General features: G+C 41.1%; 1 protein-coding gene across 1 annotated transcript in view; it reads right to left on the bottom strand.

The window, feature by feature from the left end:
• Nucleotides 1-14,101, bottom strand: part of slc6a9 (solute carrier family 6 member 9) — a 52,223-nt gene extending 38,122 nt beyond the window's left edge. The window contains 2 exon segments of the mRNA XM_044043684.1: nt 12,514-12,838; nt 13,974-14,101. Of these exon segments, the coding sequence (XP_043899619.1) occupies nt 12,514-12,543 (30 nt within the window). The 5' untranslated portion in view covers nt 12,544-12,838; nt 13,974-14,101.
• Nucleotides 14,102-15,059: the final 958 nt, after the last annotated feature.

Here is a 15,059-nt window from a genome sequence, read left to right as displayed (position 1 = left end):
AGAGGTACTACAGCACGACGGCAGTGACTTTTGTGTTCCTTCTTCACAGCCGTCGATTATCACGAGTCGTATGTTACAGAAGCACATTTTTCTCAGTGTTATTTAGTATCTATGTACACTACTTGCAACCAGAGCTGCAACTAACGATGATTTTCATAATCGATTAATCTGTCGATTATTTTCTCGATTAATAGATGAATCGTTAGGTCCATAAAATATCAGAAAACCTTACAAAATGTTGCTCATTGTTCGTCAAACCTGGAAATGATGATGTTCTCAAATGTCTTGTTTTGTCCACAAACCAAAATGACTCACTTTTAATGATTTCTTTGTTATCCGGAGCAAATAAATGAAGAAAATACTCACATTTAAGAAGCTATCTAAAGCTATCTAGATCGAAAATCTTGTTTTAATCATGAAAAAAGCTTCAAACCGATTAATCGATTATCAAAATAGTTGTCGATTAATTGTTTCAGCTCTATTTGCAACCATGCTACTCTACACTACATTGGTTTGTAGCTTAGGGGGAAGTGTAGCCATAGCCTCTTTCACACTAAAACTAGTGAGTACACCCAGGATTGAACCGATTAAAAAGGTGAATAACACAGTTCCCAGTGCCAGTGATTGGTCTGCCTTCCCTTCACCCTTACGTGAATTGTGACTTCACATATGTACTGGAAAGAAAATGATTCCGAACATGAAAACCGCCAAAGAGCTGAGCTACAATTTAGTTTAATCCCTGCATTACAGAGACATTTGTTCTAGGAGTGAATGTTGACTTAACACATTATATTTGTGATTACACACACACACTAAATAGCACTGTAGCAGAACTAAACACTGAAAACAAGCGGCGTATCACACAAGCGCTCTTTGATTAATGTGAAAACATTTCACATGAATAAATAAATGCAAGTCAATGTCCTCACAAGAATAGCTGTGCAAACCTGTCAGTGTTCTTGTTTGACAGCTAAACTGTGCCGTACCATTAGTTCCTCTGCAGGGATTCAGCTGCTTGTTACTGGCTCTGCCTCAGGGGGGTCTGTTGGCCTCAGATTCGGTCAAAAGTCCATGCACATGAAAGTGTGCTCACACACACTCACTGGAGGCACTTTGAGGTATTAAGTGTGTGGACACAATCAGTAAAAACCCAGTATGAATTTGGCAGAGACTAACGGATCTAGAAGTAATTACTTGTGGCTGCAGCAGACAAGGGGGATGGATTTGTTTCGTTAACTAATTGCCTTATGATGTTGGGTCATTTATGTCTAATTAGAGAAGCACAGATGCCGCTGCTGATAATAACACCAACTTGTTAAAAATCCCATTTGCTTCCTTTCATGCATCTGCTTTGTTGGCAAAATAGCCAGCGTGCACATGGGAGGATTTTTCACTGCATATTCAACGGATGCCTGTTGACATCACTAACACCAGAGATTGTCACTGTCATACATTCTGAACCTGAGAGCTCAACCACATCCACCCACTGCATAGAAGCGTGTGTTTGCACTTGGTGAAGTGGTTTACTAAGTACTGGAGGCATTTATGTCTGGAGGCTCTCGTCATAACAGGCCAGATTTGTTGTGTGAGTGAGTGAGTGAGTGACAGCTCAGTTTCCCTCACACAATATAAACGGGGAAGTGATGTAAACATGGTCATATTGAAAAGACTCAAGTATGAACACAAATATATCATATATAAAATGATTGTGAAATTATTATTGGTTAATATTGGTTTTTATTTAGCATGTGATTTTGTTGAATGCATGCAGTTGTTACTAGAGTCTGTTTTCTAATTTCTAAAAGTTCACATTTGCCTTAAAATAAAGAAAGCCATTCATTCCCCCTTCTTCCCTGACGCCACCAGTACAGGGGGCAAACTCATCATAAAGCCATGTCTAACTATAATAAACACAGACATGCTGCATACCCACAGAAAGGTCAGAAACTCGACTAAAAGCTCATATGAAACATTCTTATGTCCACCAAATACAGTTTAAACACCAATCGATCAAACCAGCAGGAGCAGAAAACACTGTAACAGTGTTAACATTGAAAAGTTGGGGGGGGGGACAAATAACTTATCCTTGCTTCAAAGCATTTTTATCTTATCAAACAGCGAGGAGAGCCTGTAATAATGTGATATTCTTACTTTGGTGTGCAGCAGGTAGATACCATAAAATTCCAGCTGGTGTCACAGGTTTATTGTAAAACATTTAGGTCCCTCACTACAGTAGAGTCCATTGTTTTCAACATAAGACCCTGTCCACTCTGTATTCAGGCATCCACAGCACAAAAATGTGTAAAAAAAAGTAAGTAGGAGTATCAATAAGTATTGATTTTGATAAGTAGTATCAGTGTCAGTATTGATAGAATTCTTTCGAACTTATTGTCTTTGATATTTTTAACTATTTTTACTTGGCATTAGCACCACATGACATTAAGTAACACTATAAATGAAGCTATTTTGCACTCTACAAAATGGTTCTATGTACATATACATATATATATATATATATATATATATACATACATACATATATGTACAAGTGCGAAGGAGAAAATAATCAGGTGCCTGCTGAAGTTGTAAAACACAGACATGAAGACACCAGACAGAAGAAGAAGAAAGTGCTCTGTTTTCATTTGATTTATTTTCATTTTTATCTCTCTGCTCATTTTTGTCTCTATTTTTCAAAGCACTCTTATCTGTGAGGACAAATGCATTCAAATATCACTGCACAGATATCTCTCCCATGCCTTTCTCTTGTTGACTGAGACAGTTTTCTGGTCCAAAAGGTCAATGAAACACAATTAATATTCAGTGGAACGTTACAAAATATCTGAAATGTGCACAGTGCTGTTTACACAGGCTGCAGATAGACTGTGTTTGCTCTCCACCAGTCCAAAGGTGAAGCGTATAGGTTTTTTTTTTTGCTTTAGGTGCTGGTTTTATATTGCTGTCAATACAGTACAAAAAGTACCTGCATTCACACTTTTTTCTCAAAGCAGCTCTACCGTGTGATAAGAGGTAAGAAAGTTCAAATTTATTCCACTTCAAGGTAAGCACACACATATGCAACCACCAATGCACCAACTAAAGCCAGACGCAAGACAAACTCATGCAAAGTCCAAAGCAGAGGACAAGCAAACACAACATTCAATGGAAAACACTCACAATGATAATAAATAGATGAAGTGTAAACAAAACTTTTTTCCAAGAAAAAAAAAGACTACATCAAAGCTCCTGTTTGTGCCACTCTATTCTGAATGTGGTCTATCACAGAGGTCACTAAATAGTGGACCGGCGGACCTGGACCCAGACACTGTCCTGGACCCAGACCTGGACATGTTTACAAGGATAGTTTGTATTCTTAATTTCCAGGGATTTTCTAGGATTTAACAGCACTAAAGGTCAGAAATTCAGATCAATTACACGTGATGTCTATCACCACGTGACATCACTCCAAAGAGAATTTGTTTCAGGAGTGAGGTACACAGAGGGAGAGAAGAGGAAAGGAAGTACAGAAATGAACGGAAAGTAACTTCACATGGCGAGTGCAGTGAGTGACCTATGGTCATTTGTTTTGTCGTTAATGATTTTATGTAAATGATGTAAACCACCTCTGATCTTTGATCTGACAGAGGGACCAACTTGTGTGTATACAGAGGCAGCACAGAGGTGCTTATCCCATCAAACTGGGGAATGACTGCTTCTTTGTGTTTTCATTATACTCCAAACGCTTTCCAGCCGTCTCGCTTTTCCAGCGAGCCGTGCTGCGGCTGTTGTCTCCGTTTGTCTTGACATAAAACAAATTACTTCCTGTGCAGTGTGGGAATGTCACTGGGCAACATGCGAGTTACACAGTGGTTTGAATCTTACGGACATTTGTTTAGATTTAAAGTCACGCGCCACAGCACTACCATGTATATAAACACGTAGAATCTTAAAGCTGTGTAAAGCTGACTGCCTCAGTGTGGCTTGTTTTTCAAAATCCATGGATCAACCCTATGGTGTTTGGACTTGTAACATCCCCTTCCAGCAATTAGGTTAATACAGCTTCACCTCTTGTTCGCTCAGCATGCCTATGAAGGGATGTCTGACTGTGTAAGAGGCCTCCAACTAAGGGAAAGGGAGGCATCGATGAGCCCGACTTTCTCGTCCCTCCTGAGTGGATCGTATGAGGTAAAGCTGAGCAACGAAGTTGGAAAGGTCCAGAGAAGAGAAGTGAGAGAAGTGAACGGGAAAGACAGGACAGAATAAGTGAAGGGAAGAGCAGTGGCGAGAGTTGATGGTTCACAACAGGACACGCACCGCAGGAGCCATAGAGCACAAGAAAGGGACAGAAACACAAAAAGCTCAGTTTTGCAACAGCAGGTCGGCTTTGTCGGACGCAACAAAGAAGCAAAATGCGTTCAAGTGCAGTTGGAGGGAAAATCACCCTGTCCTGCTCGGTCCAAAGCAGTCCCCGCTCTTTCATCGGAAGTGGGGTGTGGGGGGTTTGTGTTTCAGGAAAGGAAAAACAGGAGGCAGCAGAGAGAATAATAAAGAAATAGAAATGAAAAAGAAGGGATAGAAGAGGAAATGAGATTCAAATGAGTGAGTGATGTTGTCCAGGCAGTGTGTCTGACCTGAGGTGCCTAAGAACTCACCAGGACACACTGGACACCCAGAAGAGAGACAGACAAATGATGAAGAGGAAGACAAGAGGGTTAAAAAAAAAAAAAGAGAGAGCAGAGAGACATTTCTAACGCTTGGTTTAATCTGAAGTTTACATGATAATTTCCCATCCCCCGACCCTCATCCCTCACTGCTTTGGCTGGGAGGGCCCCAGCTGTTCAGTCTGTATAAATAGCGTGAGGCTTCGACTCGGACCCTCTGGGAGAATGCGGGCTCATTGGAGAGAAGGCATAGGAACAAATCGGGCCGGAAAAAGCACATATACACATTTTGACAAACATATGGGACCATTGCTGGGGATGAAAGTGAGGAACATGTGACTGAAGTTGGCCTCACATGGCAGAAGTCACTGTTTAAGCTTGAAATGTGACAAGAACCCGAGAGAAAAACAGAGACAGAGGGCGAGATGAAATGTGTCGTCATCATTCGGTTAAAAGACGCAACAAAGTCCAAACTTTTCCACTCAACCTCATTTGGCTTTTTACAGCACAGGAAGAAGTGATGTAACACTATCTATGTGCAAATTACAGATGCATGATGTGACCAAAAATGTTCGCACTAAAAACCTCTAATTAGTTTGTATAATTACTGTCACCAATGTCAGATATTTGAAGATTCACTCAAACCAGTTCAACATGTTATAAAAATGCAGTATTTTAGGTAACACTCTGAAGGGCCAATTTGACTTAAATTATGGGTCTTTTTGTCATTATTTATTGATTTACACACAGAAGCGCAACTTGCTGCGGATTCAAAAATAAACCTTCAAACTCAAATTTCAGACAGGGAGTCAAAAAAACAACAACATCTCCACATTGCCATGAAAACTAGAACATGTATGTCTGCTGATTAACGATCATGTGATGACCCAGATTAAATGATCCATTAAGTATTTTTTTTATTTTTTTTATAGTTACTCTACATTCGGGTCAGACAGCACAGTGCGATGGATGGTTCTCTCCTCCCTGGTTCAGGTGGGAGCAGGATGTTCAAACGCAAACGACCCTTTGAAATGAATATTTCTGAGGTGTCAGCATCATGCATGAAAGGAGCTCAAGTTCTTTCTCTGTGTAATTTGCAGTGCAGGCAGAATAGGTGTTAACGAATACGCATACTTTTTTTTATTATTATTATATTGGCCTTTGTGTTTTCCGTGTAGACGACGATGTCACGGTCCCACCTCTATTGTGCTGACTCTCTATCTTCGTTGTCCTTGTCGTCGTCATCATCATCATCATAATCGTGTGTTTAGAGAAAAGACGCTAGAACACGTCCTCGGCGACCTCAGACACAGGAGCGGCGAAAACAATAAGTGTCGAAGACTAACAGTGAAACTGAATCATAAAAAAAAGGGGGAGGAGAAAACAAAACCTATTTTCACAGACACTATTTTTACTTGTATGAGCCGATGAGTGAATGTTCCGCACACGGTCAGCTGCACTGCACGTCCACAGCTCGTTCTTGTCTGTGTGGTCACAGTGTTTCTCTCTCTCTCTGTGTGTCTACAGTCAGACCGACTCTCCGCCCGCAGTAAACACAGCTAAATGGAGCTCACTCATGCTGCAGTCAGTTAGGGTTATGCCAGAAAGTCGCTAGGGTTTGGTCTGTTCGCTTTACAATACACGTCCATTATGTTTCTCAGTTTCTGTGATTATATATTCATTGCATTGTGTATAACATCTTCTTCTCTGTTTTATGATGCGCAGGCCTGGCACATGTGCTACACCTTTCTGAGTCGCTCTGGAGAGTTTCGTGTGGCTGGAGACATTTCCGGAAACAAGTATATCCTCAGTGAAATTAATTAAGTGAAATTAATCTAAAACCATTAATAATTTAATGATTCATTTGTCTAATTTCTCATCTGTCACAGCCATTTGTGATGTTTTTTTAATGGTGTATCATGTAACTGAGATCTATTAGCATTATTATTACAAGTATTATTATAAAGTATTGTTATTATTATTATTATTAGCATACAACAGCAGTGCTGTGTTAGGAGTCCAGTTTGTAGTATGTTTGTACACGTGTTTAATCGCCGTTAAAAAATGTTATCCGTAGCCTTCGACTAAGCCTTAAACTAGTTTTAGTCCTGATCTGATCTCATCTTCCTTTTAAATGTTATGGTACAAGCGCTACAGTTAAATAAACCAAACACAAACAGGATGAACATACGGAAAATGACTTTCACTACATATTAACAGCATGCCAGCGAAGCAGTAAAAAGTTGATGGACAGACACAAAGAAAGTGATGTAACTGGTGTGATGTAACTACAATAGGACATTACTGGAAACAACTATGCTGGGGTTAATGTGGCGAGGGTGAGTCCACACACAGCACTGTAGATGATTCACTATCAAGCTGCGAGGACAAACAAGAAACAGCACAGTGTTTTGATTTTTTTTTTTTTGCTCCTCTGTCAAGTAATACTATCAGACCTGACTGATGGAGCACTTGTGTGTATACACAAGGGTACACAGGGGTGGGCGGGTGCAAGAACATTTATCCCATTTTTATTTTTTAAGTAAGACAACTCCGTTTTGAAACTGCATGTGCACTTATTTATGTTTTCAGTCATACTGTTTAGCCATCTCGCTTTACTCCGTCGGTCTTCACGTACAAAGAATGACTTCCTGTGTACATTAGACACTTGATCACATGATTTTACAACAGCCAAACACGGAACAAGTCAACACGGAACTAGTATACAAATGTCACAGATTTCATGACTGAAAGGGGATAAAGCACAGAGGAAACAGTGAGGGTAGGAAAAGTGATAAATAACACAGAGGAGGTGTGTGTGTGTGTGTGTGTGTGACAGAGCAGGAGAAAGCTGTCCAACCCTGAGAAAAGCAAACCCCACCTCGTCCCAGGCCTATAGCTGCAATTCAAAACTCACATGCACAAACAGAGCCAGGGAGCAGGTTGGGTTCAAGCGCAACAAATTACCTAAATATGGTTCTGAAAGGGCCTTTGAAAAGAGTTCAATTGGAAACTGTTGAAAATGATAATAATACTAAAAGAAAACCGGGGGAAGATTTAAGAGAGCCGTTGTGCGGACACAATGTCAGAGCCCTGTCCATAATTTCACCGACTTCACAGGACAAGGGAGGAAGAGTGTGACGTCCCCTTTTCTAACTCGCCTGTCCTTTATTGTGGAACTGGAGGGAGGGAGAGCCATTAAACCAGAAAAAGAAGGGGAGAGGAAGAAAATCAGGGGGAAAAAAACTACATTTTCAGCCTGAGTGGTTTTTCCAAATGAAATTTAAAAAGACCCAAAAACACAATGGGCTCCTTTTTTCCCCTCCTCCTTGTTGTGCATATGTGTGTGTTTGTGTGCATACACGGGGGGTTGGTCCGTGGTGGGTTACCTTTTAAAGAGTGCCCAGCAGTGGACGTGTTTGGCATTTGTTGCCCTTGCCCCTCAATTATACGTTCACCACAGTGGCTGCCGTTGAGCTGACAGTGGGCAATGCCCCTGCCCTCGAACCGCCACTTGTTTTTTTTCTCTTCCTTTTCATTCATTCCAGTCAGTCAGTCAGAGGGTGAAATCACAAACAGAAATCATGTCTGACTTTTCGCCCGGCCACCTGCGCTCACCAATTTAGAGCTGCACAGTTTTATCACAGTTTCAGGACAAAATTCATCGCCTCGTACCATATTGCGTATTTATTATTGTAAAAAGGTTGGAGAATATGACTCTTACTCTAATCATCAAACATATTCTGGTTCATCAATTTGCTGCAAGCACAGACATCTATCTTTGTGTGCATCTGTAGTTTTCTAATATGTGAAGCTTATGTGCAAGTGCATCTGTTGTGTGTGTGTGTGTGTGTGTGTGCCCATGCATGTGTATGTGTACACACACACGTGTACATATAACCTTGGGGAGATTGCGGCTTTGGGTTCCAGTATTTCTTTCTATTTGGTTTCCACTTCATAGCTTACAGCACACATGAGCAACACAACCTCTGGGAAATGCAATGAGCACACACGCACACACAGACACACACAGACACAACCCATCTCTGACATCTACCCACACACATTCACAAACACACAGAGGCTCCACACTCTGAGGGTGCACATGGTTGTGGAGCCATCTCAACCTTGCAAGTCACACTTCTGTGGTTAATCAATACTAAACACAAAAACATTGCAGAGAAATGGGATTCTATCACTTAAAATGAAAGCAAACAAATTCTGATCCTTTCTTTACTAATGTTGACTCGACACCTCAGCCTGCAGAGCTGCATTGTGTATTAGTGACTAACTATAATAAACTAAAATGAACAGAGTCTGTACCGCCATGTCATAAATGATGAGCAGCAGCGATGTGCAATTTACTTAGAAGTGTAAGAAAACATTACACATTACTGCTTTAAAAGTAATAATAGGGTTATGCTTAGTTACATGCATTACTATATTACTTTTGTTAATACAATCAAAAAATGGGGTAAAATAAGTTTCTTTTAGTACTGGATCTGCTTTGTTTAAGTAAAAATTAGCAGTCAGACTGCAAACATGGCAGCAAGTTCTCTCCCTGCTCGCTGCATATTCCTTTAAATGTGACCTGCTATGACCCACCACACGTAAATAGACTCTTAAGGACAAAATAATTAACAGTGGTGGTAATAGTGTAACTGCCTGACACAGGAGTAGAGCCACTTTTGAGAAGTTAGTGTTGATAAAGGCCAATCCAGAGAAAATGCAAAATAATCAGTTATCGTAGGGTTTAAGTGGACGTTGTCTACAAATGGCAATGTTAATTAACATTTCATTTCAACACTCTTTCAAACTGTGGGTATAAAACCTTTGTCGGTGCTGAGCTTTGATGACACGCCAGTTTTAGGTGACCTTGTCCCTCCATTTGGCCTTAATAGTGATGGAGGGGCAGCGGTGGTCTACAACAGCCAGGCGCATGAATGCGGCGCTCAGCAGACAAATGAGCAAAACCTCGGTCCAACTCCTCCTTCTCCTCTTACATCCCCATCCATACGTCCACATATCAGACATTTTAAAGACGACAAGTGCAAAAGAAGTAACTAAGGAGTAAAAACAAAGGGACAGCCATCGGTACAAGCTTGTGCCAGGGCACCATCTGCTCATCCGCTCAGTGGAAGTGGCGGCTTCCAGGGCAGTCAAAGACAACGCAGGAAGATTGAGGGGAAGGGGCTCCCTTTGAATGCCATGAATGAGCAAGGAAGCCACGTTTGGACAGAAAGGGTCCCGGGCAGAAGGTTACCAGCCGAGCCAAGCAGTAGCAGGAAGCGAGCGCTTTGTGTGTCACAAGATTTACATTGATGCGTCCATCCACCAGCCATCTGGACCAACATAAATAAATTTAACCAGACCGTAAAGAAAGGGCAGGGAGCCACAAAACAAGGTAGCATGGTGTTGAGGAAACACAACAGAAAGGGGCATATTTTTTACTTGAGTAGATCATTTGTGGCGGCCCACACACACAAGATGTGTTAAGGTTAGTTTAAAGTTGGATATTGTACGTACACAAAACAAAAGACCAGCATTTTTCAATATGGATGTTGCCACAGTGTTCGATCAAATCACTATTGTGGATCTGGGGCTTTTTTAAGGAGGACAAACTCTAACAGGAATTATTAGAGTAGCAGCAACGAGATGCATTCAAGGAACACTATAAACCGTGATCAGTGTATTTAGTGACTTTGTGTCTGTCCTCTCTGCCTTATCCGATGTTTTTAAGTCAGTGACTTAAACTTTTATTGTTTTATTGCTGGTTGGATGTATTTGTATGTGTTTATGTATTGTTAATCCAGTGTGAGCTATGGGATACTTATAAATACATTTTATCTACCTACCTACCAACCAATAAACCAAAGGTCTGCTGCTGCTGCTGCTGCTGCTGCCACCTTGTGTTAATACATTAAAAGTATTAAAAGTATGGAAATACACATCATTTTTTTGCACCTGAAAATGCTGCCGCCTGCAATCATTGATAAAACATTGTTCAGTATTGTTTCACCGTTTTTCATGATATGACTTTTTCCCCCCTGGGGCAGTGAGTGGTTAATCAGCTATAACATGCTATAAACCATTGTTATCACACTTTCTCTCACACACACACTTTCATTCTTTGTTGATGTCTCTAAGCTGACATCACCGTCTACCACCACAGGCAAAGACAACAGTCTCAGCCATGAGAACTGACCAGTCACAAAGGGCAAGTTGTAAGTGTGAATGGGTGACTGTTGTTGTTCTAAAGTCTCTGTTTGCTCTGCACCACTTTTACCATCAAAGATAAAACTTTCTTGTGTGTGCCTTTTAAAAAACAGTCACTCCTCAAGTCAAAAATCTGGCATTCACTGCCTTTGCACACACAAATGTGAAGTTGTTGTTTACTAAATGTAATTTTTACCGACTACGAAAAGCCCTAAGCGCATACACCTATTTAATTCTGTATCATTCGCCACAAATCAAGTTTACTGACCTGGAACGAGGAGTTAGTGAGTTTTGGCGAGAGACCAGAAACTTTCACAGTTCCAGAACAAAACAGTCTTCGCTAGCTGCTCGGAAACCTTGAGCCAAATGAAATAAGCAATCATTTCTAACAATGATAAGAGGACGCTGTGGTCGACTGAGACTGAGATATCACCGCAAACTAATAATGCAATAGAGCTGTTGCCTTTTCCCTGCCACACAGCTGGTTCAGCGGCATGGCATGATTTGAACTCTGCCTTTTTTATGCAGCCTTTAAAACGAGGCCGAATTTTTAATTTTAAATACAAATCTGAACTTTACCGTCTAAGAAATGATGCTTATTGTGAGGGAGGATACTTTCTGTTGCAAAGCACCTCATGAATGCACAGAGTAACACGATTTAATACTCAAACAAGGGCTGCACGACATGACCACAGAGTTTATCCTAAATATTGTTGAAACTTAGTCGAAAACTCAACCATGACAGACAACACACAGTTCTGAGGAGGAGAATCAAATTTCCTTTCTCCAGACACCTTCAAATGTCGAGTGGGAGGAGAGAGAGCAGCCAGCGAGACTGATAACGACCTCCCCCTTCAAGTTCAGACGTAGGCATTTTAAACGTGGATGTGCATCTTGAAAGGACATTGTAGAGAAAAAAATGTCATCAGGGAGGAGAAGCAAAGCTTCAAATGACCGAGAATGTCAGAAGAGAGTTTGAGTCTGACTTTGTGTTTATCACTGTGTCAAGGCAAAGTGAAGGGAGAGAGAGAGAGAGGGAGAGACAGAGAGAGAGAAATGCCAAATCTATCTATTTAAAGCTTAGTAACAGCCGAGGCCTGACATCTGCAGCCAAAAGAGACACTGAAAACCGGTTAACTGTTACCAGGGCTGCAAAGATCAGCTGAATTGGCAGAATTTTAGTAAAGTAAAGTAAAGTAAAAGACAGACTTTGGAACATTGTTTTGGGACAAGGTTTAGTTGATGATTCATGAACTGTGTCATCTTGGGGAACGGCAGGTGAGGACAGCTCTGTCTAAACAAATGTCATGTGGTCGAAAAAAACACAACACCCTTCGCCGACTGAAATTTGTGGTCCACTGCGTGGAAATTGAAAAAGAAAAATAGATAAAAGCTTTAAAAAAGGTGTCTGTTAAATCCTCTAAAATGGAGGGGAATAAGGAAAGCCACCTGGCCTCATGTGTTCCAACTGGGTAAAAGGGGAGGCAGAGTGTGTCTCAACTGGTGGTGGCTCTGGAGAGCTCCATCCCAGCGGCTGAGTCAGAGTTGTGCCTTGCGCGTTTATTCATTTGTGTGTTACTGCTTTATCCATATGAGTAAGTGTGTGCGTGTGTGTTCACTAAACAAAAGATTAACTCACCAGGATCCCAGAAAACTGTTTCTCCTCCATCCTTCAGGACCTTGTCTGCAAAGATCCCCTGCCTCTGTGCTGCTGAATCTCTCGCTCTCTCTGTCGCCCCCTCTCTCGCTCCCTCTCTTCTTCTCTCTCTGTCTCTCGCTCTCGGATGGTTGTGAGAGTCAGAAGTCGTCACAGGTGGCTGAAGTTCGCTCGAGTGTCTTCACCCCGGTGCGTCGCGCTCTCTATCTCGGTCCCCCCTCTCGCCTCCTGTGCGTTGTTGTGAGTGTAGCTGGAGTGGCGTCGCCGCTTTGTGTCAGTTCTCCCCTAATCCAGAAACTTTTCTATGCTGTGAAAAGAACATGTGACAGGGAAGGGGGGTAGAGAGGGAGAAAGGGGGTCAAGGCAGCAAATTTTAGTTACTTGGGCCACGTTCAAAACAATTCCTCCGTCCTGGTACATTACCTGCTTTTTGAGGTTAAATATAAAAAACACAAAATTAGCACTTTGTTCTGCAAGGGTTCAATAAGATACCAGATTGAGATTAAACTGTAAAGAAATCTGTGAGAAGAGTTGCAGGAAAAAGAGTTTAGAAAACAAGTAGTAACAGATTTGCATTTCGTAGCAAAGCAGCTGCCATAACAATGTACCCTTTTGTGTTAAGAGATTAACTGTTAGGGGAACGTTTAGACTGCCCATTGACTACTCTGAGGAAAGCCAAACTGGGAAAAGAGCATGCAAAAAAAAAAACAGCCTGGATTTAGAGAAAATTAGCAGGAAAAAAACAACTTCAGATTGAATGAGAAGCTTGTGAAATGTTGACACTGGCTTCAAACGTCCAGGTTTTCTTCCAGTGAACATTTCACATGATCGATTTAAACAGCAAGAACAATTTTTCACAAATGATCAGTGCAGATATACCCGGAGGAAAAAAAGTGAAAGAACACAATATTCTGGTGTCTTGGTGTTGATGCAAACAATATCAACTTATGGGATGTTAGGAAATAAAACATAATCATAATTGCAATGCAATCAAAGATATAAAAGATGTTTATAAGTTGAAACTGAGATGTAAATAACTGGTTATATGTGTGGTTTCTTTGACTCGTTTGTTTTAATCTATAATCATTTCCACAAAGTTTTTGGCATTACCATCAATAATCATAAATAAATCTTAATGGTGGAAAAGTTGGAAACGAAAGAAAGGTTGGTTTCCTTAGTTTATCAGCAAATTTTCCGACAGACAGTTGCTTCGATTTATAAAACAAAGAGAGCATTCCGAAAGACACCAAGACCATTTAACACATTGTTACATTACATTATAGCGCAAGACGTCATGTAGGACATCATCCTGGACAGTGCACTAAAAGCCCCTGAGCATTTATAAAGAATATTCACAGAATATTCATTCACACAACATGCCACACACAGACAAACAAAAAAAGATGACAAGAAACAAAAACTGGTAAAAAACTGAGCCTTACCATCCAGAATAAAATGTATGGCAAAGACCAACTTCTACATCAGACACAGCCTCAGCACAGTGAGACACTAACTAATGTGAAGAGTGAAGTCAATAACCAAGTCATTGAGCTCTGGCTCCATCCCACTAGCTACTCTACTAATGTATGTACACAAGGCAAGAAGTGAGCCAAGCCCATTGGACAACCCCAGGAGGAGTGGCAGCAAGAGGTCACATCACACAGAGCCAACACCCCATCTGTTGGCTCTGAGGAAGGATGTTCCCGCACTTTGACAATCACTATCCAGGCCGAGGTAAATCAGTAATTAGTTTGTATTTTGTTGCAATTCCAGCTGCAGGACTTCCAGTTCCAGCTTCTTAAATGAGACACACTTTCTGGCATTTGGCTTTAAATATCTTATTATTTAATGAGGAATGCAAAATGGCAAATTGGAGCGCTGTTTCAAACTAAAGCCACTGTCAGGAGGTGAAGCAGCTTTTGAAAACAGATTTCTTTTGTGTATGATTCGGGGCATGAACAGTGGGACCGTGCTTCTGACAATTCAAAGCATTTTCTTCAGTACAGAGAGGAGCGCAGATGGAACCCACACACACACACACACACAAACACGTGTCCTGACCCCACAGCAGTCAGACGAGGATAAAAGGGAAAGCAGGGTCAAAACAGAAACTGCTTACAAAGCCTCTGGTTTTAAGAAAATTTCACCACCTTGTTTGTGCTGCCCATTATCAGATTAACCTGTAGCACAGTGCAGGGATCAAAGTGCACTCCTGGGGCCCAGTTTAGAAGAACCACACAGTGTGAGTCAAAAGAAACAGCTTTATACTAAAACAAATACAAAGAAGATGTATGACATAGTATATAGTATGTTCTAATCTGCCTGTGTCTACACCACAAAGTCCAAGATAAACCACACATAACCCACAGACATACTGACTTTGTCAGGACCAGTAGTCCTCATGGAGACTAAGACCTGGTCTTAATGAGGCAAAAACTTTCTCAGGAACTGGTTAAGTTTTGCCGAAGATTTCAATTGTGTTAAATTTAGGGTTTATGGTTTGTAGAGCCTAGAAAAAAGCTATGGCT

Source organism: Solea senegalensis, linkage group LG1 (assembly GCF_019176455.1).
Source record: "Solea senegalensis isolate Sse05_10M linkage group LG1, IFAPA_SoseM_1, whole genome shotgun sequence".
Classification (NCBI taxonomy): domain Eukaryota; kingdom Metazoa; phylum Chordata; class Actinopteri; order Pleuronectiformes; family Soleidae; genus Solea; species Solea senegalensis.
Note: the sequence above shows the minus strand (reverse complement) of the source record. Positions and strands in the feature narration are given on the sequence as shown.